General features: G+C 42.8%; 2 protein-coding genes across 4 annotated transcripts in view; both read right to left on the reverse strand.

The window, feature by feature from the left end:
- EFNB2 (ephrin B2) overlaps window positions 1-5,674 on the reverse strand; it is a 43,459-nt gene extending 37,785 nt beyond the window's left edge. The window contains exon 1 of the mRNA XM_082602242.1: window positions 5,422-5,674. Within this exon, the coding sequence (XP_082458368.1) occupies window positions 5,422-5,543 (122 nt within the window). The 5' untranslated portion in view covers window positions 5,544-5,674. The remainder of the gene's footprint in view (window positions 1-5,421) is intronic.
- A 7,292-nt stretch (window positions 5,675-12,966) lies between these two features.
- ARGLU1 (arginine and glutamate rich 1) overlaps window positions 12,967-27,910 on the reverse strand; it is a 25,970-nt gene continuing 11,026 nt past the window's right edge. Inside the window, exons 3-4 of one of the 3 annotated variants that reach the window (XM_082602539.1) lie at window positions 27,839-27,910; window positions 12,967-13,809 (exon numbers count right to left, since the gene is read on the reverse strand). The exon at window positions 27,839-27,910 is cut by the window's right edge and continues 12 nt beyond it. In XM_082602539.1, coding sequence (XP_082458665.1) covers window positions 13,645-13,809; window positions 27,839-27,910 — 237 coding nt within the window. In that variant the 3' untranslated portion in view covers window positions 12,967-13,644. Of the gene's footprint in view, window positions 13,810-27,838 lie in introns of those variants that run through there. The other 2 variants (XR_014291771.1, XR_014291772.1) reach the window with 2 other exon arrangements.

Genomic DNA, 27,910 nt, shown 5'->3' on the forward strand with positions numbered 1-27,910 from the left:
AATGGCCGCCACCGTTAGGCCAGGAGCTAAAAAGGAAAACCTTGCAGGCCTGAACTAACTGCAGTGATCTGAAGTTTTAATCAGCCCCCAATCTCAATCTCTGGAAAAGGCAGTCAATGGAATCTACCTTTGCCATATTATCCGCCACCAATGAGCAAGAACTGAGCATCTTTTCTTCCCGGCTTCAACCATCCCAGGCCACAAGTGGGGCTTTCATACTTCCTAATCCGAGTTTCCAAGTCTGTGTGGCTCACACATAATAGCCAACAGCCTGGAGCAAGGGCCTTCCTTTCTACACCCTTTTCAGAGACATGTCATTGCCGACATCCAGCTAATCTATATGTTGCCATGGCTTCACCCTTTATCTGCCTTTACATCTTATGAACTGCATGGATTTACCACATTATTTTTATCTGAAAGACAGAAAATGGTGGTTTTATTGCCATACAATCAGATTACCGCTGCTAGTTTCTCTATGCCTTTTTACCATACTTCAATCAAAAGGGATCAGTTTCTTTATACTCTGCCCTTGATTTACATTACATCTGTAAAGACCCAGTCTGGGTTGTAATCCCCTTATTAACTATGACCAGGGTTGATTTGCCTAAAAATAAAAGCAAATTGTGTCAGACCCTTTCACTTTGTTTTTGATTCGGAACTACAAAATGGATTACTAAAGAAATCTTCAGAGTTCACACGGCTCGTATAGTACTGAATTTAAAATGAGAATTAAACAAGTCAAACAGGAGAGCCATGTCCACGGTTTACATTTTCCATCATGGGAGAAGGGCTGAATTGCTTATGTCTTTGTGTTCTTTGGCTTTAGAGAGACAATGAAGCCACAGGAGTTTTTCCAAGCTGTTCGGAACCCTGTCCCATACCCGACCCTTCCCTCTTTGCTTTTCTTCCACCCTTCTCCCAGCCTCATTCTAATTCCTCCCCTAAAAAAAAAAAAAAAACTGGGATGGGGGAGCTCTTCCCTGAAATAACTAATTCCCGACTAGAAGCTTCTAGTTCTATGGGTTCTGCATATTTTAACCAAAATATTTTAAACAGTTGAACACTCCTATTTAAGGCTCTACCCCACCACACAAAGGGCGAGCTCGTAAGCAAATCTATGTAGATATATGATAAATGACCTGAAAAACAGGCTCTTTAGTTCAGCAGCCAGCGAAGGCGGAGACTGGGTGGGCCCGAGTACCATTTCAATGATTAGTTTCCTTACAAGAGCCCTCCTTCTTTTTGTCTAATTTGCAGTGGGAGAGTTTAAGAATAAAGTTTTCATGAAATGCTCAAGAAATGTCCTTCTTAGATTTTTTTTTTCTTTTCTGACGAGGGTCTCCAGTCTGTATTTCCTTCCCCCGCCACTCCTATTCCTGTGACGCGTCACTGCAGTCACGCTGGGATCTCAAATCATTTCCCATTAGGTGACCTCGCTGGGAACCGCTGCCAGATGGTGGGTGTCACCCTCAACCTCCCCGGCGCTACCTGAAGCATTTCAGTGCAAGGCCAGGTAGCGATGCCCCTCTGCAGGTAATTATCACGCTGACCCACCGACCAGAGGATTCCTCTCTATAAATTTCTAGATAAGAGGTTTTACCGATAATCATTCTAAACATACCATGTACTCTCCAGCTGACTCTGTATGGAGAAACCATGCCCATCGGCAGTTCTCAACTGGTCTGGGGCTTGATAGCTAATTTACCTGTCTCCCTGCTTCAGCCTGGGAGTTAGGGACACTTCGGAATGCTGGAGTCATTTGCATTTCTTTGCATCCTGGGACAAGTGTCAAGAGCTGCGCTTTGTGAAAGATTTAGAAGCAAGTGCTTAACAGAATCATCTTAACCTCCAGCTCCCGTTTCTGAGGCTCCAAGCTGTAATTGCTGAGGTTACAAAGTACAGTCCCTGGACACACGATTCCCAAATAAATTCTGTTCTCATCTGAAAAGACGGCTCCCAAACATGTTGTGCGACCTCGCGGCAGCCCCGTCTTTGTGCTCCCTTCTCAATCGTCCCGTGGAACAGCGACAGTCCATTACCTACAGTTTATCATCCTGACAAAATGTGAGGAATGTGGATGTGAAAGCACTAACAATTCCACCCCTTGGTGCTTTGGGCTTTTTTCCCTCTCTATATTAAAACCGACAAGATTAACCCAAACGCAAACTGGGGAGCACAGTTCAAGGAGCTATTCAATCCGTGCTGAATGTGCATTTGTTTACCTACAAAAATAAGAATTTCAGACACAATGGAAGGCAGGCTGGCTTATATATGGTACTGAATGGACTGTTTAAACAGCACTATCCATTGTAGTTTATTTTATCAATCTCTGACAGGTCCGTATTTATTCAGAGCCTGACTGTGGTGGAGCCCATGTATTATAGGTTATCTGGATATTATCCAGCCATTCTTTTGTATCAAGGCAATCAATACCAGGAATTCACCATTATGTAGAAGAAAATGACCTGGGAAAAGCAAAATGCTTGGTTAACTAGTATATGGTGCCTAGGGAATAGCACCCCTAGACATAAAAAATGAATGCTCTGCTGAAATTTTCAACAAAGTCAGTGTAATTCACTCTAGAATACCATACCAATACTTTTTTAAAAAAGAGCCAACCATTTTACTTTGGCAAAAACATCGTGCTGGAAAAAAATTATTCTACTGAAATGCTAAGCCAGGCTTTGCTTTTCTCTCCAGAGTTAAAAAAAAAACAAAAAAAAAAAAACAGAAAAAACTCAACAAACTACACAACCTGAATGGCTACAACTGACACAACTCTTCCAGAATCTATGGGTGCAGTGATTACCGTTTCAGTACTTGGAACTTCTTCCCACTACTGCAAAAACTCTCGGGGGTGGAAGAGGCAGACAGTGCGATTAAAGTAGTTATGGAGACGGTGAATTTACAAAGGATTTTCTGGACCCTGTATCCAAACAGCTGCTGCACGCTCCCTCTGTCCACCACCTGCTAAAAAAGCTGACCTCGGAATGAAACAAATCTAATTACTGATGGCTGCTTCATTACAAATGAATTGTTCCACAGTTCCGAGGAACTGATGTGCAACTTCAATGCCTTTGATTACCTTCCTGCCACATCCCATTTACTGACCAAAACTTTTCCCTGTAAATAAACATGAAACTTCCCCAACAAATAGAGCAACTCCTTGGCACCGGGTTTTTTTGTTTGTTTTTTAAATTCATTCTCAAACTTAGAAAAGGCTCTTTCATATCATTCCTCCAGGAAGAAATCTTTCTGATCTCTCAAGCTAGCATTGAGCTGCAAACTTTGTTAAGCAGACCTTTTCCAGGGGACAAATTATCCCTTCCTCTAGGCCAGCCATTACGTGCGAATTTTAAAAGAAATTCTACGCTTGAGGGCAGGAGCAATCACGCCAACAGCAACATCGTCTGTGCGGGGAGGGAGGCTTCTCCAAAAGCAGGCCTCCAGGAGGGTCTAAATCAGTGGCCACAGCTCAGAAAACCAGCCCGACCCTCACAGGAGGCTAGTGAGTAAATATCAGTCACTCCCTTCCCCCAGCACACGAGGGAAAGAAGACATTCGTGTCGAAACCTTAGGCTGAAATAATGACTGCTCTCCCTTTTTTTTTTTTTTTTCCAAGTAGGTATTTGTGATCCTACCAACCAGATAACGTCTACTGAGCCGAACGTTGAAGGGATTAATGGGAATTTCTTTAAACAAGATAGAAATGTAAAAATTAAATCCTGTTGGGGGGCGGGGAGGGAAACCCCAAACCAAAAACCGGCTCCCGAAGACGGTCGGCGAGCGAAAGCGCCAAGCGGAGCAGAACAGGAGGCCTGGGGGGCAGAGGCGCGGCGAGCATCGCGCAGGAAAGAGCGACCCCTGGAGGCAGAAAGCGAAGCCGGCGGCTCCCCCGGCTCCCGGCCCGGCTCCCGGCCCGGCTCCCGGGCCGCAGGTCCCAGCCCCACGCTTTCCCGCACCACCCGGCGCCTCACGCTGCGGTGGTGGACGAGAGCCGTCACTGCTGCGACTTTCTCAGCAATTACGATGATCTTACACCCAGGGGAAAAAAAGAAGTCCATCCAAGATCAGGCTCCAGGGAAGGAGGCTGCATTAAGTAACTTCTACACAGGAGCAGTGTTGCGAAGTGCCAACCAGCATCCTGCAAGAATCTCTGTTTCATCCCACTTACAGCGGTGACGTCTTTCGCCCTTTAATAGGGAATTCTTGGTTAACATGTTGGTGAATTTGAAACTGACCACTCTTAAGAGTGGATGTAATTATTTAATTACGATGTGATCTTTAAATCGATCCCCCATCCCTTTATTTCTAAATCCATGGCCGATTTGCTCAACTTCAAATAGGTCATTGATTTTGCTTCTGATAAAGTATGAACAGCCAATGTCTTCATACTTTCCCCAAGTTTCCCAAGGTTAAAATTCATGATTCTGTAAAATATTTTTGGCTAGGATTCGAAATGTATCCCCAGAATGAGGTACTATGCAACCCTGAAAGCACAGATGACTACGAGTCACGGCCATATATATTTATGCATGGATCGCCTCTTCTAAATTCTAAATGTACTCTGGTTGCTCGGACTGAAAACCTCCGCAAGGCCTGGCTTTCTCCCGGCTGCACAACTGTTTGATAAAAGCAAGTCAGATCCAAGGACCCCATTCCCGCCCAGGCTCCCCAAGCGCGAAGGCTTCAGGAGCTGCGTCGACTGGGCAGGGCCTTAATTAAGCTTTTGCAGACGGCGTCCCTAAAAAATCAAGTTAGCTGTCGGGACCACAGAATTCGGGGCCATCGGTTCAGAAGCGAAGGGAGAGGCCGACGTGCGGCCCGTCTCCCGGGCGAGGAGGAAAGGGCCCGCCGCCCGAGTTGTCCCGAGCAGGAGAGCTCCCCGCGCACCCCCCGGGCAGGCGGCGCGGCGCCCAGGAGCGCGAGCTCCGGGCGTGCCAGGGAGCACAGGCTCCCTTCCCCGCGGTGCGCTCCACTGCCCCCGGCCCGCGCTCCGTCGCTCCTCAGGAGCGCAGCATCCCTGCCTCTCCGGAGCCCGCCAGCCCCTGCGTGCCGCTCAGCCTGTTGGTGGCCCGGCTTCCCGTCCTCTGGAGGAAGTGAGGGTCAGGCCTCGCCATCGGACACCTTCCCGGACGCGACACCCGAGTCAACAGGGCTTTTTTTTTTTTTTTTTTTTTTTCTTTTTTTTTTAGAGCCGGGGAGCTCCCAGGGGGAAGGAGAACGAGGAGAGCGCCCCTTAGGGCCGACTCTCCGGCTGGAAGGCCGAGCGGAGTCTCCACGAAGTAAAATGTGGTGGGGGACCCGGGGGCGCGAGGAATCGAGGGTCCAGAAACAGGCTCCGAGGCTCCGCAGCCCGACCCTTCCTCCCGCCGGGAGAGCGCGACGCGGCGATCGAGGGGGGTCGTGGACGCGACTTACTTGGAGTTCGAGGAATTCCAATAGATGGGCTCTAAAACTATCGATCTGGAAATCGCAGTTCTGCATAAAACCATCAAAACTCCCCAGCAGTACTTCCACACGGAGTCCCTCCTTACGGCCATGGCCAAGCCGCTCCCAGCTCCGCGCACTCCTGGCGTCGGAGGGACAAGGTGCGGGCCGGGAGCCCCAATCCTCTGGGCAGACAAGGGAGAGACTGCAGGCAGTTCCGGGGCGCGCCGAGCAGCTCCAGCGGGCGCCGAGGCCGGTGGCGCTCCCCTCGGGGCCCTCAGAGCGCGGGGCGGGAGCGCACGCGAGGGGCGCGGCGGCGCGGCGGACTCGGGGCTCCGGGGCGCCGCGCCGGACGCAGATCGGACAGCCGGCTCCCGTGCGGCTCCAGGGTGCCGGGAGCGGGGCGGCAGGGAGGGCGCTCGGCCGGGACACAAAGGCCAAGAGACGGCTCGGCGGAGGCAGCGGGCCGCCTCGCACTATAGATCCAGGGGGGCGGGCAGCGGCCCGAGCGCGCGGGCGCCGCTTCGGCGCGGTTCCATGTCCCGGAGCGCGGAGCGCGGTGCGCGGGCGGCGAGGGGCGTCTCCGGGCTCACAGGAGCCTCCACAGTCCTCGCGGCTCCCAGCCCGCGGAGCAGGCAGGAGGGGCTTGGTGCTCGCCGCGGGCGCCGGATGCACGCGGGCCTTTGTGTGCGGGGAGGGCGCCGGGACCAGCTCCGCGCGCGTCTCCTCGCCTCAGCCGGCGCCGCCGTCCCCGCCGAGGAGAGTCAGCTCGGCCGGCGCGCTGTCAGAGCACTATAAACGCGGGGCCCCGCCCCGCACCGCGCAGCCCATTGGCCCGCCGCTCGGCAGCCGCGAGCCGGTTGGGCGGCCGGCCTGTCCGTCAGCAGCCCCCGCCCGACATTGGGCGCCGCGAGGCGGGGCGAGGGCTGACAGGTGAGCCCCGCCCCCTGTCCCGGGCGGCGGCGCGAGCGGCGCGCGGGGGAGCCCGCGAAGGAGACGGGCTTGCGCGTGCACCCGGCGCCCCCCGAGATGGTAGGGGCGGGCGAGTGGGGAGCGGGACAGCCCGGGGCATCTGCCCCCGCGCCCAGCACGCGCTCTCATTGCCCGGCAAGTGTCCAAACTTCAGCAGAGGGACAACGTCGAGGGCGAAACTTTCCCTGCGGAACAGAAGGCAGTGGGCTTCCCGTGGGTCTCCCTCCTTCACTGCAGAGCCCCCTCTGCGTAGACTGGCTCACAACCCGCTTGCGCAGCCCTTCGCCGCGCCCACCAGGCCTCTCAGTGATGCGTTTCACACCTGGTTTCGGTACCGAACGTCGGCTGGGGCCCGAGCTAAGTCAGTGGGGCCGGGAGACGCAAAACGACTCCCGGGGACGCGGCGCCGGCGGGGCAGCGGACTCCCGGGGCGCGGCCGCCCGGGCCCCGCTCCCTCCGCACCTCGCATCCCCCGAAGGCAGCACCTCACCCCCGAGTGCGCGGCGGCACACCCGCGCCCGCCGCGGGATCTTCTCCTTAATTAGCCTCCGGGCCGCCCTTATACCTCCCCATAGTGACCGGGAATTTAGGGGTGACCGTGACGAATATCGCCGAAACAGAGAGGCGGCAGAAATTCTTCCATTGGATTCCCGGCGAAGCGCCTGCCTAAGAGCCTCTGGGACGAGCGCCACCGCGCCGCCGCTTCCGCGGACCCACAGCGCCCACTAGCGGCCGGCCTGCGCGCTCTGCGGGCGAGAGCACGACTCTTCGGGCCACCCGGACCCAGAGCCCGCGCAGCTAACCGCGCAGAGGGTCCGAAGGAGAGTCGGCAGAAATGACCTGACCAACAGCAGGGAGAGCTCGGCACAAATCAGGCACAGTACAAATGGAACAGTTCGCATCTTTAACGTTTTAAAAGCAAAGGACCGGCCAGTATTCCTACAAAGTCTACTTTTTGTTTTTAAGGCAAATTATCCACGAATTTAAATTTAAAAGAAAATATATATGGTAAAAACATCTCGTTTAGATACGTATTAGTTTTCCCTCTTCTTTGTAATAACTTTTGTAGGGCTTTATGGTGAGTTAAGTATTCGTTTTTTGAACATTAAACGTTAATGTACATTTCAACTGGGAGTGTTACATACTTGTGAAGACTAGTTTGTTAAGACCAAAAACACTGAGGCACGCGAGGTACCGAATACATTCATATTATTCCAAGTAGATCTGTGAACGAAGAAAACAACTTTATTTTCTGCAGTCCCTAGTTTTAAATGAAAGCCTCCACTTTGAAGAATCATTTTTCTTTAAAGGCTCAAAGACAGTAAACCGATTCGAAGTCATCGTCAGATTCCCAGAGGACTGAAAAACCAGGAAGGAGCAGGCGGTATTATTTCACAAAGGCAAAAGAGTCGTTTTCTAATAAGCTTACAACATTTAAGGGATTCATTTGAAATTTAATATAAAGCTAGTTTAATATACTCTTTTAAAAGAACTAAAACTGAGTGTATCTCAGTAGCTGTTTCACATTTAGCAAACCTATATTGTGAAATTTAAGTTGTGAACTCTCAGCACCTACATGCTCTCTCGCCAAGTAAACTAGAGGAAATAAAGGAAATTTGCATTGTCTGAAAATAACCCTGGCTCCCATTTTTAGTAAATCTGATACTCTCCAATCCAAAGCCCTTTACCTTGGGAAAAATGTAAATGTACATGTTTAAACTGCTTCCTTATTTAAAAAAAAACGAAGTGTGTATTTGACCAAAAAATAAAACCCTACACAAAGATTCCTATTGTATAGTGTGTGAATATGTATTAACTTACTTTCAGTAAATATAATTAGCTGTAGAAACTATGTGAAAAGTATCAGCAGTAGCAACTCCACTGCTCTTTAGAAAGTAATTTCAGTAATTAAAAGCATCACCTCAAGCCACTTGTATCTATTGTACATACATCATGCGAGGAAAAAAAATCAACATCTGCGTGTACAAGACAAAGTTGAAACTTTAAATCCTCAGTCACATCAGTTGAATACCTCTTTGTATTTGGACTTTTGTTTTACAATTGTTGGAGAAACGTGGTTATTTTTGCAAATCTGTAATTCTACCATATTTAACCTGACATCAAAAAATGAGATTTTATTTCAGCAAAGAAAGTTACTTCAACTGTTTCCACAGTTAAGGAAGAAATTTCTAAAAGCCTAATTAATAAAAATTGGGGGGATTTCAGAGACATAGCCAAGTATAAATGTTGATGGATATAAATTTGAGTAAATGTAGAATGAAGTGACAAATGTAAAAGTTGGATAGTTCCAGTTTTAAAAATAAGAGGGCAATGAATTTTGCCCAAGTAAGTGTGCCTTACTAAATAGTCAGGTTTCTGCCCCTTTTGAATCCATACGCAAGCTTTGGTCTTTAGAACTTATAGTTGTTTCTTACATATTCCTTGTACAGTAATCCACTGATTCTAAGATGTACTTCGAAAGACATCTTTAACTCTTATAAAAACAAAGAACAAAAGCTGTATCTAAATGTAACGTTACAGAAAGATTACTGTGATTTATGTATGTTGATTAAATCTTGTCCAAGCCATGAACTTTCTACATAGCTGGAAGACTCCACTAAACTGCATGCAGTTTACCTCGTACAAGTCACTGAAGTTTTTAGAACTCTCCCACAAATGACACTTTACTCGGTTTATTCCACGGGAAGACCTTTCAAAACAAGAGTAAAACTCTTTAGATCAACTTCGCCATACATTTCTGCCCACCTATCTGCTTCTAAAATTCCTATTATTACACATTGTAGCACGTTAGTATCTACTTATTAGTTTGGTAGGAAAAGTATTAGTCATTACATGGGGCTCTTGGTCAAAAGAATCATTTTTCCCTTTGGGAAGTTTTGTAACTCATACCTTACAGACCATACCTATTCTTTATGGAACCAAAATAACCATTATTTATTTTCCACTACAGTAACTTAAATCTCTAGCTCAAACTATCATTGCCTTTATAACATTAATGCAAAAGCAGCCTATGTGGAAAGAATACAGGTTTGGCTCCAACTAGGTAGGGTACCTGGCTCAAGACCTCATTTCCTTATATGCAAACCAACAAGTTGAGAGGGCCAGCCATTTCTAGTCACCATTCCAAATTGGCCTAGGTAGTTCGGTGGAGATAAACACGCAGTTTACAGCTAGCTGTGCAGTTTTATCACTCATTCACTTCAGCATTTCTGTGACTCCCACTTTGTGGACTGATATGATATAGACATACTGTATGCTATAACAAAGTTAACTTCTGCTCTCAGCATATGAGGGGTATTACTGACAGCCGTCATAAGGAGACAACCCATCCCCTATTACGGGTCCATCAAATCATTTTTGCTCCTTTATCCCACCTTACAATAAGCTATTCAACAGAACCAATTGCAATTATATATTCCTTTGTTAATTCATGTTGCCATAAATTTGATGGTGAAAGCCTGGAAAATGAGGAAGGCAACAATCATCATGCAAATGTATACAAAATCAAGCCCACTTTATTCGAACCCTAATAAACCAGGTTTAGTGATCAGCAGTTGTATTCATCCTAGAAGATACTGACACTACTGAACACACACACTTGCCTGAGTGACAGTAAAACTACTGAACGTTGATTTTACTCTTTTACTCTGAAACTTACTGGCTTCAGACGTGGAAAGATAAATATGTATCAAAAACAAGACTGTTCCAACATCCTCTGGTCAACCACTGGAGGCTCAAGTAAGGAACAATCTTCTTTTAAAATGACATCCCATGAATCGCAATCACACACACACCAACTTTAACTTCTATTGGGCCCACTGCATCCCCCTTCCACTGCTTCCTAGCTGCAAGTCAGTTACTCTAGTTTATAGATACACCATATATAATAGATCAGACAATGCCATCTAGTATCTAGAAACCAACTATGGCAAATCTGCTACAAAACATACAGTGCAACGTTATTAACAAACTACTGCACCACTAGCAACTCCCTATGGACAACAGGATGTTAAAAAAACAAACAAACCGGGCTTCCCTGGTGGCGCAGTGGCTGAGAGTCCGCCTGCCGAGGCAGGGGACACGGGTTCGTGCCCCGGTCCAGGAAGATCCTACATGCCGCGGAGCGGCTGGGCCCGTGAGCCATGGCCGCTGAGCCTGCGCGTCCGGAGCCTGTGCTCCGCAACGGGAGGGGCCACAACAGTGAGAGGCCCGCGTACCGCAAAAAAAAAAAAAAAAAAAGAACCCCCACACTCAAGACACTAAGAGTAAACAAGAAACATTACAAATAACAAAGGTGATGGTGAAGAATCAATGCTGGCAATTCAACAAATGAAAGAGTGGGGCCACCTGCTCAGGCTTCAACACCCGTCCTAGATTTTTTACCTTTGGTGGTCCTTCTGCTAATTAATAACACTCTGGTATTTGAGTGTTTATAAGACTCCTGGATGGACTGGCAAGTCTCAAAAGAGTAAGATACACTGTTTTCAGCATTTCTTATGGCCAATACAAAACAGATGGATGGTTCTGGGGTAAAGGAGCAGAAAATTGGGACAACTGATAACAGAAGCTCTGGTTTTATTAAGAGCGTTGGAGAAATTTTAGTTAAGAAGGACCCGAATATAAAATGAGGTATTAGAAACAACATACAGAGTTCAGTTGGCCAGGATTCTATACTTATTTTACCTCAGAAAATTAAAAAGTACAAACTTCCTTTTGCAATTTTTTTTTTTTTTTTTTGTAAACTATTGTTATTTTTTTGGGAAATCCTTGAAGTAGTGGTGGCCATACAGAAAAGCTATGGACATATGTTACTAGCACAACTAACTCGGAAATTAACTGAGGACACAGAGAGCCTAATTTGCTACATCTTCGTAAGAGAAACTGGAGCAGTAAACCTTTAACTACAAACCCCTTCCCCTCTTTGCAAGCATTAAAGAGTCCTCACACATAGCTAATTTAAAGGTTTAGTTTATACAATTGATTTAATTCTGCAAACTCCACAATATAAATGGCAATAACTACATATATTAAATACTGTAATAAAAATAAACAGTCATTAATTCTATAATGCATTAAGAGCAACTTTAAAAAACAAATGGTGAATAAAGGCATACTTAATAAATTAGGGAACATCTGAACTGCTAATTATTTGGGAAAGAATTTGAACTTTTTACAAAACCAGTGGAAACAAATGAAGAAAACAAATTACTACACATTGCTGTAGCACAGAAAGGAGTGGGTGCGTTTTATTAACAATGACATCCTCTTTCCTGCAGCCTGACACAGGAACAATTCCATTATCTGATGTGAGTCTCCAATAGCAAGCAGATACTGCAGCATGTTACTAAGCAACTTACTGTGATTTCACACCATATGTGGCAGGAAGAAATTTTTTTAAAATGAAAAGGCAGGCATAAGCTGATTTCTAATATTTTTAAGTCCAGGCTACTCTCTTAGATACAATGTTTAGAACACTTGTATACCAAAACAACTTTTAAATAAACATTTCCAAAAATTTGCATATACAACTTAGGTACAATGGATCTGCACCAAAAAAAAAAAAAAAATACTGTAAGAATCATGAAATAATTAAAGCTAACCTAAATTCTTCAGGTAAATAAAGTGGATGTTTTAGAGTAATAGGTATCATGTTTACTAAAAGTCAGTTCTCACTAGAGTTCATGCCTATTTAAAATTCTATCTTTAAAGATATTTAAACCTATTTTATTGTTCCTTACCACAATTAGACTTATGGAAGAGCTCAAACTAAAGCAACAGCATTTTTCTTAGCATGCACAAACAAAATAATCTACCATTTAGTCATCTCATGAACTTATGTTTTCACGTTTAAAAGACTGATCAAACTGTCTCAAAAATATTGGAAAGTTTCTCTACTTTGATGACATATCTATGCATCTCAGGTAGCATTTTTATATCCATATTCTTTTCTTGAATAAATGTTTTAATACCAGTTCACTTAAACATATGTAAAGATAAATGAGGCAGATTTTAGTGTATCAAAGTCATCCATAAGATATAACATGCAAAAACAAAACAAAAGCTTGTAAGTTTAAATGTGTTTGTCCCCCCAAAAAACGTGCAGGTACCCTACACTGAAGATGATTTGACTACCTTAGCCTTCTGTAAAAGTACAAAGCCAAGTTCTTTCTGATGGCCCACTTTGAAAATAATCTAAAATAGTATAAATTTTTAGAATCATTCTTCTAGTCTTCATTAAGTATAATTTGTGGTAATAATACTTATATCCTAAAATAGAGGCACAGGATTGAGAATTTAAATCTTTTTCTGGGTGCTTAGTCTTTCTTAATGGTTATAATTTGTTGTATCAGCATAAATTAGGTATCTGTAAAATAGCCATTAAATACTAATTCTCAAGTATATTTAATGTACATATAAATCCTATGTTAAAAGTGAAAAGAAATATACAGCATAGTCCTAGGATTTCTAGATTGTTGACCATCAAAAAGTAAACCACCCTCTTTTAAGACTTAACAGAACTTTAAAAAAAATTGCTTCAACATATGAATTTAAGACTTTACTTTATTCAGCAAAATCATTTATTTACACAATGGGGAATGCTGGTTTGATTTCGTCAATGAAATAAAAACAAGTTGAACAGAGACAATACTGAACTGTATATGTATTTTGTATCAGAGCTGACCAACTGTTTCCTTACCTGTGTCAGGAACATCAAGAGTTACAGTATCACGAGGACACTGGTTAACAATACACCACAAAGGTCCAGTAACACCCTGGGCGCTTCCAATGCAATTACCAACTTTTTCTTTTTTTATAAATATATAAAAAAACAAAAAGTCAGCAAAACCAGCATTATGATGTAGTACACAGAGTATAACTCTGAAGTCAGTGGGTCAGTAAAAACCTTATCAGACCATCCATAGTTTACAAAGTGATCTCCTCTTCTTCAGATCACCAATACAGAATCCAACAGGTGAAAAAATATCGCTTTTTGGAAGATAACAATGATCTGATAAGGATTTGACTTCATGGACATTAAAGGGGGGGGGAGGGGAAAAAAAGGAATTGCAGAGCATAGCCCCTATTAGAACAAGCTAACTTTCCAGATTTTCCAAATTAAAAAAACAAAAACAAAACAAAACAAAAAAAAAACACTTCAACATGAAGCTACCATACAAAGTTTTTCCATTTTTTCTTTGTAAAAAGTTCAGAGTTTGCAATTTAATCCTGGGTTTTTAATGAGAAGGACAGTTTTGGCCTGGACTTCCCCTTGCCCAGGATAATTTTTTGTTCTTCTTTTTGTTGACGCTGTCGCTCTTGTTCTAGTTTCATCCTTTCCTCATGAATCTTTCTTTGCTCTTCAACAATTCTCAACTGTTCTTCAGCCTGAAAGGTAAAAGTAAAAAATTAGAATTTCACGTCTTCTATTAGTAATATTCCAGAAACTGGGTGACAAATTCATCAACAGGAGCACACAAAAGTATATGTTTAAAAACTCTTGCCTAAGATCACATAGAAAGTATCAGGAAAAAATACCTAGGAATTAGAAAAGAACTCCTTATTAATTATTCCAACATGTTCTGATTTTGTTTTTTATGAAAAATATATGAACAAATTGTAGGAAAGCACTTGAACATTTTGAAAATGAAAAGAAGTTTCCACAAATCATGTCGAGATCAGTATACATTTTTGTCCTATTACCTATTTTTATTTTATCTACACCCTCGGTGCACCAGATTAACAAACTGTCAAATAGGAATCAAGGCATGAATTTTTCGAAGTATGTTATTACCAATTACTGTAACTAAATTTATAATTAGAAAGGCATGCAAAAATAATAGACAGAAATCCCCAACAGAGCTACATTATATTGTCAATATACAACCATGAAATATAGTAAGTTTATTTCTGGAGAGAGAAATGAGACCTTTTTGACCTGGCTAACTATAAAATGCTATCTAATTTCAAATAGATACCAATAAAATTCCTGCAATGCCTTCGACTCCTTCACAACTCCTTCAGTCTCAAGCAACTGACTTCCTTCCTGTGCTCTCTACAGAAGACTCCCCTGTGCACCAAGAAAATCAGGTCATTCTCACAAGCTCCGTCCTCATCAAGCTGCTCCCTCTCCCCAAAGATTCCATGTCCACTCCCATAATTCTCAACCACCTGTAATTTTACTCCTCTCCCAGGGGACATTAGGAAGTGTGTGGTTGGTTGTCACAACGGGCGTGTGTTTCATGTGTATAGTGTGTGTGTGTGTGCATGTGTTGTGTGTGCATGCCATGTGTGTGCATGTGTCGTGTGCACACACGTGTTGTGTGTGCATGTGTTATGTGTGCACCGTGTGTGTGGTGTGTGTCATGTATCATGTGTCCATGTGTAGGTGTGTGTCGTGTGTGTGCATGTGTGTTGTGTGTGTGCATGCCGGGTGTGTGCATGTGTGTGCCGTGTGCACACTGTTGTGTGAGCATCAATGCCTCATGTGTGGTGTGTGCGCATGTAGCGTGTGTGCATGTGTCATGTGTGTGCGCCATGTGTGGGGGTGGCGCTCCTGGCACCCAGTGGGCAGAGAACAGGAGAACAGGCCACCAGACGTCCTACAAGGCACAGGACAGCCCCCCTCCCCGACAACAAAGAACTATCTAACTCCAAAGATGAACAGTGCCAAGGTTTAGGAAACCTGCTCCAACCCTTGACTTGTAAATCTCAGCTATCATCACTGAGTTGTCCTTTTTTCCCCCGCCTGACCTTGATCTTAAAATACGCACTGCATCCTTCGAATGCCTTATTTCCATTCAAAGTCAAATTTTAAAAATTCACTGCTTACATCTCCATTATTATACTGAACTTGTTTTTTAGATGGTCAAAAACTAATAACAAGTTTAGTGGCCTTTCCCTTTACTCATTCTTCTGTTCACTTGAACTTGTCTTTTAAAAATTTTCTCTCCTCCCATAAATGAAACACTAAGGTTCAAAAGGTTAAGGTCCTCCACGGATAGGTTTTTCTTTTCAGGAATACTAAGTCAATGTGACTGAATTATAGGCTTCACCGCAGAAGATGGAAAAGGTAACAAGTTCTGGTATTCAACTTAATAAAACGTTTAAATTTTATCTTGTAGGTAAAAAAAAACCAACCCAACTTTTAAAGACGTAAGTCACACCAGAAAGAGGTTTGTTCTACTTTAAGATGGAGGCCGGTGGGGTGGGGAGCAAGTAAGGGGAAGGACCATGACCCTAAAAGGTGGAAGACAGTGGGCCGAATCCACTGTTACCAAGTATGGTCAGAGGTGAGGAAGACCCAAAACTGAAGAAGTGGGAATCAGGTGGGCAGGCAAGACGGGCAAGTGGATTTTCACAACCTTCTGTATCTTTGTATTCTCCTAAGGTGGAAACCCAACGGAGAGCCGAAGTACCTCTCCCATACCTTTCTCCTAAGCTACATTTCCAGCTGGCTAAGGAACAGCCAACTGGGAAACCTCCTTAATACCTTCAGAACTCCACATGTTCAAGATTTACATTCTTCCAGCTGAACCCTAAAAGGAATCGGCCCTTTCTGCCTCCCTCCTGCCGCGCACCCAGCATGGCCTACTTCCTTCCCCCCCCTCCCTCTTCCCCGACACCACCCAGCGGCTCTCAGGTGTGTCAATCCTCCCCTTACAGCCTCTCCTCTTTTCTACTCTCTCCCCTACAGCTCTGTCCCTTCCCCTGCCGCCCTGCCGGCTCGGGGCCCCAGATCTCGCGCGGTCCTAAAATGGTCTTGTTTCCAGTCTCTCTGCCCTTCAATCCACTCCACACAACGCTGCTGGCTTCACCTTTCCTGAGCACTGTGCTCTCCTGCCCTCAGACTTCCAATGATTTCCACTGTGCACAGACATGGCCTAACTTCCTAGATTAGCGTACTATTTATGACTTCCCATATCCTTCCTACCTTGCCCCCAACCAGCTCAGCTCATGCCATTCTTTTCTACGACAATACTACCTGTGTGTCAAAGTCCATTGCAAATCACCATTCTCTTGTTTAGACTTTCACTGATAATTACAAGAGAAATAATCATCTGCTTCTGATCACCATTAGTAAATTCATATGCAAATTTATCCAGTTTTAATAAGTCATCCCACATTTGGGGTAAGAGCATGGCACATGCAACTCAATCAAGACTTAATAAAGACTCTCAGAGGGTACGCTTGTGCTTTGGAAACTCTTTCCAGGCTAAACACCCCAGACTCACTTTTCCATAAGGTTCTAACTCAGCCCCTAGGAAAGCAGATTAGAAAGAAGCTTGGGTGGGGACTAACGGGTTTGAACATCACAACCTCAACCCATTTGAGAAATTTATGAAAACTACTTTGGCACTATCCACCCCAAACTACATTTCACAGTACTTTTATATCCAGCAATTTAATTTTCTAGATTTTATACTATAAACATACTTGCATACGTGCAAAATTGAACAAGTTTATTCCAACATGGTTTGTAAAAGACTGGAAAAACCCAAATATTCATCAATATGGACTATTAAATACATTATGGAAAATGTATTAAAAAATACTGTGTGAATCATGTGATCATATTACCTAATCAAAAAATTAAAGATTTAAAAAGTAACTTCCTTCACAGACAGAAAATACTGTTTCTACTGAACTGAAATTATCTTTAGATTTGAGTGAAGAAAAAGTAAAGGTTCAGTTTCACTGAAGTCTACAAATACAGGAGACAAAGGCGTGTCTGTGTGTACAGAGGGAGAGCTGTAATTAACCAGGAGTTACAGCCACAGTGTTATCCCCAGTGCTAAGCACATAGTGCCTAGTACAAGTACCTGACAATGGAATTGTTTTACAAAATGAAATCAAGCAGGTCTTTCCCGTCTTTATGTATAAATATTTGTATTTTGTTCTATTACAGCTTTATACTAAGCATGTACAATTACACCTTGGCAGAGAAAGACAAACGATGATGGATTCCCACTAAGCGTACGGTAACCACATGTAAGTCAAAGCTTTATGCCATACAGTGCCGGTACGTCAATTATATCTCAAGAAAACTGCAGAAAGAGTAACCAAAAAGACACTTTCAAAGAAAAAGAAGGATACAGATACAAGTGTCTTTACTTTATGTAAAAAAACATGTCTCCTAAAATGTGGCCTGTAGTTAAGTTTTCAACAATTCTAATACATCAGGGGAGGACTCCCTATTTGTAAAACTTACTCATAAGGCTTTTGTAAAACAAAAAAGAATTTTATGACATGCATAGTTGGTCTTTAAGTTTCAGTACTTCAATAATCCTGGGAAAATCTTATTTTGTTTGATCCTTACTATATATATAAAGAATGGGCTCTAACAGCAATGACAATAACAATGAAATTATCACAGGGTAATTATGAGATGAAATAAGATAATTATGAAAGAACACACTGTAAAGCGCAATACTTTAAAATGCTGGGAATTATCTTTTAAACCAAACAAAAAATATTTGAGGGCCTAAGTACAGTGACCAGAGAAGGAAAACAACTATTTTAGCTCTAAAGTAAGAAAACTGGGGCTTCCCTGGCGGCACGGTGGTTAAGAATCCGCCTGCCAATGAAGGGGACACGGGTTTGAGCCCTGGTCCGGGAAGATCCCACATGCCGCGGAGCAACTAAGCCCGTGTGCCACAACTACTGAGCCTGCGCTCTAGAGTCCGTGAGCCACAACTACCGAAGCCCGCATGCCTAGGGCCCGTGCTCTGTGACGAGAAGCCCACGCACCGCAACAAAGAGTAGCCCCCGCTCGCTGCAACTAGAGAAAGCCCGTGCGCAGCAATGAAGACCCAACGCAAACAAAAATAAATAAAAAATAAAATAAGAAAACTATGTTGAACTGAAAGTTACAAAAACTTTTTCAACTGGAAGTTAATGAATGTCTTGGTAAACTGATAAATCTCGACAGTAAAAGTAAATTTTAAATATTAAAAAAAAAAAAAGGCTATGGGCTTCCCTGGTGGCGCAGTGGTTGGGAGTCCGCCTGCCGATGCAGGGGACGTGGGTTCGTGCCCCGGTCCGGGAGGACGTGTGCCGCGGAGCGGCTGGGCCCGTGAGCCATGGCCGCTGAGCCTGCGCGTCCGGAGCCTGTGCTCCACAACGGGAGAGGCCACAACAGTGAGAGGCCCGCATACCTCAAAAAAAAAAAACAAAAAAACTGCCTATCCATCTGTAAGTGTGGTATGACTCTACACCTTACTTGCTAGGTATTCTTCTAAAGCCTCGCCTCCCACCTCCCTCTGCAGTTAACTGTCTGAAAGGCTGCTTTGTTCCTGATGATCCCATCTGCTGGCACATATACACTGTTCCTCTCCCCTCGCTTCAAATGTATGCTAAAGAAAGCATTATTCCAAATGGTGGGAGGGTATGCACATTCGTATTCATACAGGTGAACAACACTAAATTCTCCTACAAGGCTAACGTGGTGGACATCAGGGAGGCCAAAGAGAAAGGTAATACACCCACCATACTAGAGCCATTACAGTGGGGCAGTCCTTCCCAGCCACTACACCCAGGACCCTGTTTGGTCTCAAAAAGGCTTTCAACCCTGCACCCCATGCAAAAAGAATGACTGCTGAGATGAAATACACAAGAGCAAAACATACCATTATAGTAGAAGGGTCTACTTAACCCCCTTCCCAGTATCTTTTGTCTTCCCCTCCCACTTTACCTAGAGGTCCTACTGCAAAAATCTAAATATAGAAATATTTATCAGGAGTGATTACTGGGATGATGGGAAGAACTAAAAAAATCTTACAATTAGGAATCATGCCCCTACTCGGAAATGTGAATTTCTGCATTTTAACCTCCCAAAACATACCTCCTGTTTCACTCTGCCATTCTGAAATTTTGTTTCTTTAATGCACCCTGCCCTCCATAACAAGTATAACGTATGTCCCCTTTTAGATAAACAATGAGTAAAAAAAATATTAAAAAAAAATTTAATGTAATTAGTTTTGACCCTTAGCAAACTATTATGATGTTATTCATGTACAAGGTTTAAAAAAGAAAATAACAAAGAAGGACTGAAAAAAGCAATTCCCTCTTTTCCCCCAGGGGCCATGGCAATTTTAGTTATTCTGATAGTTACCTCCTTAGGATATACACTAACTATCATTACGGGATATCATTAGCTACTCATCTAAAGAGAAATCATACCACCACACTCCTTCTAGCCCCCTTTTACTTAAAGTACAAACAATTGCTTCAAGAAGGAACAGACTGACAGTTGAGCTTGGTTGGAAAAGAAACATTGGGTACAAAACTCACTGCCTTCCAGACCTCTGGAGAGAGTGCTGTGTTACTGCCAAAAGAGAAATCTGATACCTTCAGGATTTTACCATTCACGTCCTATAAATTTCACAAAAAAACTGTACTCTACTAGATGTGGTTCTTTTAATATTCTGTAGCCTAAATTCTCTGTTCTTTTACTCAGTTCTTCTGTTTGTCTTATTCAGTGTTCACTCCTTTTTGAGAAAGTTCTCCTAATGCCTGGTGATCCCTGGCTCTTAGCATGATCACATCAGGTCCTCCCCGGTTCCCACAACAGACTTGACCTTCCTTCCTTTTTCCTCTTCTCCCGCCCTCTGTACACCCTTATCACTCACCAAGCTCAACTATTCTCGTTACTCTTTCTACTCCCATCTGATCAAGTGCCTACCTTCTTCACTGACCTCAGTGGCTTTCTCGTTTCTAGTCTCCATCCTTCACACCACCCCACACAACGTCAATACATTAATGTCCAGAAAGTTTTTAAAAAATCGTTGCCAAGAATACATTAACATCATTAAATCAGCTTTCTACCTTAGCAACTGGGAACAAGCCTCTCAATGATTTAAAATTCCTTACCTAATTTGCCCACTCTTTCAAATTAAAATATTTAATTGACATTTACATTTGATGCCATACCATATTTTCCTATCTATTAAAATGTGTAAATATGTCATTAGGAGCCATCCTAAGTACTGTGCTCTTTCAACTTACATAATACACTCACTCTAGCATAAATGCCCCATTCTCTTTCCAACTGTGTTAGTTTCCTGTAGCCACTGTAACAAATTACCACAACCTGGATAGCTTAAAACAGCAGAAGTTTATTCTGAAGGCAGGAAGTCCAAAATCAGTATCACTGCAACAAAATCAGTGTTGATATTCCAGGGCCACATGCCTTTGGCCAGTACCTTCATATCTCTCTTCTGACTTCATGTCACCTTTTCCTATGTTAGTGAAGTCTGAAAGCCTTTCATCATTAGGTCTTCTCTCCCTTTCAATCCATGTTGGCAGTGCTTCTGCTGATATAACACCCTCAAAAACACTGTGAGTCTCCCATGTATATCAGGCCACTAGACAACAGGCTCTTCCACAGGTCTTTTCTGGATAATCTCATCTAATCCTGGCTTTTGCTAAAATGGCCGAGGTAACCTATGAGTCACAGGCATAAACTCTTCAGCATTAGCAAAAGGATGTCCAGTCATACCCTTAGCCTTCTTTCCAGAGCAAGTTTTTCTAATAGTGAATCTAATTTTAGCATCTTTTGCAATCTAAATAGGCTAAAAATTTCCCCAAACATCAAGTTCTCATTTATTTTACTTCTTGGTTCTTTACTCAATTACTCTCCTCTTGCATTTTACATAAATATTGAGAAGAAACCAGATTGCACTTTGCTTAGAAATATCTTCAGCTATATATGAACTTCGTCACTTAGATAAGTTCTGCCTTTCACACAACTGTAGGACACAGGTTCAGTTGGGTTTTCTTCCACTATATAACAAGGAATTCCTTCCCTCCAGTTTGCATAACATGCTTTCATTTTCTTTCTAACCCTAACCAGAAGTGCCTTTTTAAAAAAGGGATTTCTTTCTTCATGTTTGGCTGTGTTGGGTCTTAGCTGCAGCACCCGGGCTCCTCTCTAGTTGTGGCACATGGGCTCCAGAGTGCATGGGCTCTGTAGTTGCGGCACGTGGGCTCTCTAGTTGCTGCGAGTGGGCTTAGCTGCCCTGCGACATGTGGGATCTTAGTTAGTTACCCGACCAGGGATCAAACCCACGTCCCCTGCATTGCAAGGCAGATTCTTAACCACTGGACCACCAGGGAAGTCCCCAGAAGTGCCTTTATTTATTTATTTTTTTTTGCGGTATGCGGGCCTCTCACTGTTGTGGCCTCTCCCATTGCGGAGCACAGGCTCCTGACGCGCAGGCTCAGCGGCCATGGCTCACGGGCCTAGCCGCTCCGCGTCATGTGGGATCTTCCCAGACCGGGGCACGAACCCGCATCCCCTGCATCGGCAGGCGGACTCTCAACCACTGCGCCACCAGGGAAGCCCCAGAAGTGCCTTTAAACTCCATATTCCTACTAACAGTCTAGGCATTTTCTATCATGTACCTCAAAATTCTTCCAGCCTCTACCCACTGTCCAATACCAGAAACACTTCCACATTTTTAGGTAACAAGTTATCACAAACTAGGTAGGCTCAAAACAGCACAAGATTATTCTGAGGGCCGGAAGTCCGAAATCAGGATTACTGGACCTAAATCAACGTGTCAGTAGGGTTGTGCTCCCTCTCAAGGATCTAAAGGGAGTCTGTTCCTTGCTTCTTCCAACTCCTGGTGGTTGCTAAGAGGATTCCCTGTCTTCTGACCACATCACTCCAGGCTTCAAGGCCAGTATCTTCAAATCTCTCTCTGTTCTGTCTTTGGCTTCTCCTGTCTGTGTTCTGTGGTAGAATCTCCTTCCATCTCCCTCTTATAAGGATACATGTAAAGGCATTTAGGGCACAGTAATAATCCAGGATAAACTCCCCACCTCAAGATCCTTAACTTATTCACATCTGTGTAGACTCTTTAACTGTCATATAAGGTAACACTCGCAGGTTCTAGGAATTAGAACATGGATATCTTTTTTTTTTTTTTGCGGTATGCGGGCCTCTCACTGCTGCGGCCTCCCCCGCCGCGGAGCACAGGCTCCAGACGCGCAGGCTCAGCGGCCATGGCTCACGGGCCCAGCCACTCCGCAGCACGTGGGATCTTCCCGGACCGGGGCACAAACCCACGTCCCCTCCATCGGCAGGCGGATTCTCAACCACTGCGCCACCAGGGAAGCCCAGAACATGGATATCTTTTTTGGGGGGCAGGAGACATTTTTCTGTCTACTACACAAACGTTAAAAAATTCTTTCTTACATCTCCCTAAGAACTCTTTTCAGAGCTATCTCTTAATTGCAAAGTGAGATCTGGTTTACTTGAAACTGAAGTATGTGGAATACATTTCCTATACAGTCAACCTGTAAACATGGTACTATCCTTTCACCTCTCAAGCTGGTGAGACACCACGTGTTATATATATAGCACAATGAGCACACTCACTCTCCCTGACTGGCAAAAGGGAAAAGGGGAAAAGTATTTCAATATTAAAGAGAGGAAATATACTATAGACCCAGAATTTCAGGGGACAGTTTGAGGGGTCGTTTTTCCTACTGACATAACCTCCTAGAACATTTCATTCCATGGCAACACCTACTTACCACCTTCATTTAGTCTGTTTCCCATTCTGAATAAATAAGATTCATACACATTTCAGAATAGTATCTGGGCTTTTCCCAGACGCATCACTAAAAACTGTGTGAAGAAGAGGACTTTGAAAAATTTTAAGTACTACTTTTAACGTTTTAAAGAAAATTAAAATTCTCCATCATACTAACAACAGCCTTTCAAATGTCTGATGATAGCTGTGCAATGCCAATACTAACCCAAGAACTAGGAACCAATCTGCCAAAAAGCCAAGTTAAGCCAATCCACATTTGGAATAATTTTTGTTTGATTTTATAAACCAAATACATATGTTCGTTAATATTTTCTTGCCTCCTTATGGACAGATACAATCAAGTATCTTGATAAACAACTTGGAACTAAAATGAGCAAAAACTACTCTTGGTCTAGACCACTTATCGTGTATCATATATGAGAGTCCGTATGGCTTAGCTAATCTGTTCCTTATTACAGACATTACTGGGAGCAATCTTTGAAGTTTTGTCATGAGGGCTTACTTAAAAGTTAGTCTAAGTGTGGCTTAAATTTACTTTCTTTACTAGTTATTCTTACCTGATCATAATGGTGATACACATTACTTGTAAAAAAAAAAAAAAGAAAAGTAGAAACTGGAGAAAAGTATAAAATTACTTATAGGCTTACCAATTAGAGATAACTATTCTCAGTACTTTGGCATATTTTCTATTAAATGTACAAATGTACATTTCAAATTAGGGAAATCATGATGTATATGTAAGTTTTGTATTTAGCTACTTCCCCTGTATTATCAGATGCTTTTTGACTACAGAAAAATCCACTGTATGTATGTGTTATAATTTATCTAAAAACCTGGGCAATTTTCACTATTCAAATAAGGGGAAAACATTTTTGTGTGTGAATTGATTTGTACTGGATTCAGTTTCCATTAGGTAAGTTCTGAGGAGCAGAATTAAAATTTAAGGTTCCGGGCCTCCCTGGTGGCGCAGTGGTTGAGAGTCCGCCTGCCGATGCAGGGGATACGGGTTCGTGCCCCGGTCTGGGAGGATCCCATATGCCGCGGAGCGGCTGGGCCCGTGAGCCATGGCCGCTGGGCCTGCGCGTCCGGAGCCTGTGCTCCGCAACGGGAGAGGCCACAACAGTGAGAGGCCCGCATACCACAAAAAGAAAAAAAAAAATAAAAATAAATAAAATAAAATTTAAGGTTCCTGGTATATACTGATTTACTGGTATTTTCTAAAATGGTCATATCCATTTAAACTCCCAGGATAGTGCACTATATAAAGGGTCTCTTTATACCATATTCTTGCCAACACTTGGTACTAACAGGGGGAAAAAAAAGTCTTTTCAAATTTGGTATGTAGTATTAGAGAAAAAGAAAGAGAGGGGGCATTTCTTTGCTTCTCCATTAAGGTTGGGATTTATTTTCAGTAATTACAGCTACTTTTCATTGTACTTGTGTGAAATTACCTCTTTTACATCTTGAAGTAGTTTTTTCTTCCCCCTTTCAGGAAGTTGGTCTCCTTTATTGATTTACAAGAGATCACTGTGTTCTTCTTTCATGGTTATAGACAAGAAATCTCCCCCAGGGCACACTCTTTCCCAACCTGTCTAATCTGCTTTCAAAACCTGAACTTCTGACTACACATAAAGTGGGTTTACTACAGCTACTACTGCTTATCCCAAGAGATCCCACACATTCTTGCTTTTTTCTCTAATTCTACTTCCCTAAAGGTCTTTGCCCTACTTCATTTCCTCACCCTCTTGTCCTCACCCTAAATTCAATTTCTAACTGTCCATCAAGGTCCAGAGCAGTGGTCTCTCTTCCAGGAAGGTTCCCAGGGCAATTATGTCAGTTACCTCACGTAACTCATACCACTCAGCAAATATTTCCATATCGTTAGCTGACTTTTCTTGGAGTTGGCCTTGTCTCCACAATTAATACACTAAAGCCTTTAAGAGAACTTAACATCCTGGCTACTTTTATCTCCAAATTACTTTTTATTCATATGTCTATTATTTTAACAAGACTTACAATATATTCTATGTAGTATTTCCTAATGCGAATACTAGGAAACGTGTATAAAGATTAAAGAACTGTGCTCAAAATTGAGAGGAAGGGGAAAGGACAATAAATATGAGAGAAACTGCAACAGTGTGCCCTGCACGTTTATACAGTAACATTTTCTCGTCTCTTCCTACACAAAGGGTACTCTACTTTCCCGGCAAGGACGTGGCCACCAATAGAACCAAATAAAAATTAATTCTCTCCAACAGGAACAATAATTTTTTATGCTTCCAACGTTACTGAACACAAGAAGCAAATTAGTTATGTCCAGATTTTTACAAATTTTCCTCAAATTCAAGCTTCTTTTTCCCTAAGATACCCTTTTCACTCAAGTTTTATTGATAACATGCAGTCAGAGCAGCGTCACTGCACAGTCTATTAATACGAAGTCAAATTCAAGGGTTCTAGAGCAGTGCTACTCTAAGTATGGCCCATGGACCAACAACAGTGCAAACTATAACTGATCCACAACAAGATATGCAGAAGCCAAGAATAAGCATTTTAGAAACTTCTATAGCAATTTGACCTAATTTTTCTAATAATTCATCTTAACTGTATTTTGCAAAAGTAGAGGTCTGAGACAAACTGGGATTAAAAGACAAAAAAAATATCTGGGCAACTTTACCACCACTTGAAAAGCACTGCTTTAGAATATGCTTTGCTAATCTTCTATTTTTATGGTTCGTTTGGGTAAACAAAGAAGGCTATTAGAGGAACATAAGGAGGCCAAGCTGTCCCTAGGCACTCAGACAGCTACCCCAGGGTCAGAAAGGATCAAGACTTTGGCAGGGTATACCAAGTTTAGAACCTTTGCTCTAGAAGTCACAATCTGGCCTTTCAGGACATCCGCAAACTGAACTCCCTATACAGTCTCTTATACCACGTTCTAAGAGGAATTCTATCCCACGTACTGGGTAACTTTGCTTCAATGTTTCTAGCACCAACTATACTGTTCATCTCTCCTGCAAATATCCATGGCCTTACAAACAAGACTATAACTACCTTTCAAAGCTCAACCTTCAAAACTAAAATTAAGATGCACACTTCCCATGAGATTTTCTCCTTATGTGGAATCACTAAAAAAAAAAAAGCATTATCACATATGTATTAATCAGCATGTATTGATACATCTTATTATGACTTCTCACCCACCTCATATTCATGGTGCTTCTTCCACCTAAGCAGATTTTAAGGTCTTTTCATTGGTAAAGCACGAGTAGGTCTTCCCCTTTCCTTGTGGCTTTCACAGTAACCAGGACAGAGATATTAAGAATCCCTTGCATCATGTTCAGTAAGTTGTTTAGGGTATTTCTAGTTTGGCTCTTATCTGGGGCAGATTATCTTTTAAAAGATCATACTCTAGAACCAACTGCTGGTGGCTTTAACTTCCACATTCTTATTCACTATAAAACAATTATTTACAGTCCTCCTTCACCAACCCCCCCAGTGGGATCCACTGTTATTACTTAGATCCTCCCAGATCTTTTTCTGTGCCTTTATAAACACAGTCACAGAATTTGTTTTTTCTGAATCGCTTAACTGGAGCTTACATCTTGCTTTTCTCCCCCAGTCAAGAGTATGACTTAGCAGCAAATGTCTTCCTATGGCTGCATGATTCTCAACACATTTCTAACTAGACAAAACTTGTCTATAACCAAGAGTCCCTCTAGGGTCATGTCTTCATTCCTGGGCAGTAAATACCACAAATCCTCATTCATCCTAAGTAAATTTCCCTCTATCTCTGATTTATATTCTTACTTTGAAGTAGAATTCCTATATGCCATCTTCATAAGGAAAAGAAAATTTTCTCTTATAATGTCTGACTATCCTTCTTCTTCTTTTTTTTTTTTTTGCGGTACGCGGGCCTCTCTCACTGTTGTGGGCCTCTCCCGTTGCGGAGCACAGGCTCCAGACGTGCAGGCTCAGCGACCATGGCTCACGGGCCTAGCCGCTCTGTGGCATGTGGGATCTTCCCGGACCGGGGCACGAACCCGTGTCCCCTGCATCGGCAGGCGGACTCTCAACCACTGCGCCACCAGGGAAGCCCCTTCATTTTTTGATTTATTTATATCCATAGTCCTTTAATTCTAGCTTTCTTTTACATCATGCTGAGAATACTTCAAAATATATTCATACTCTTAATTGGGAAAACCCTACTACCCCAAAAATTGTATCTATTTTTAAATTCTATTTTAAATGTTAGTATATGCTACAAACAAACAAAGAGAAGTACTAAAATACAGAATGGGAAAGAAAAATAGAAGTGATATGTATTCATTTTTCTATTTAAAAAATTTACTTCAATATTCTTATACTGACTTTATTAAAATGTAAAAATTTTATCTCCTCTTACATCCGTATCTCATATTGTAATTATTTAAGTCTCTGTGTTCCTTGTTAGATTATAAACATGAAATATGAAAAAAATTTATTAATCTGATACACTTACTATCAAATATATACTCTCTACTTATTCTGTCTAGTAACTGGTAACAAAGCAACTAATGCCAAGTGAAACACTGCATATTAGTAGGCTTAATTACGAACCTTCAAGTTTTTGTTTTTGTTTTTTTAGGTACAGAAGAAATTAGGGATGGGGATAGTACAATTTCCCCTAGGAAAGCTCTTTCAAACCACTGTGAATTTTGGAATTTTCTCCAGATTAATCAGAATTTCTGGCTTGCCCCAAACAGATTCCTCTAGAAGACAGTAGCTAAAATCTAGTCAACTATTCCTACTTTTCCCTCAAATCCCTTAAAATAGTCCCGAGAACGCTAAAATATTTTTCACGAATGCTTTATACATACCAGTTTGGCTTGCGCTTCTGCAATTTTTCGGTTATTCTCTTCTAGTATTCGCTCTAGCTCCTCACGTTTTGC

Source organism: Mesoplodon mirus (genome assembly GCF_964341445.2).
Source record: "Mesoplodon mirus genome assembly, chromosome: 17".
NCBI classification, from domain to species: domain Eukaryota; kingdom Metazoa; phylum Chordata; class Mammalia; order Artiodactyla; family Ziphiidae; genus Mesoplodon; species Mesoplodon mirus.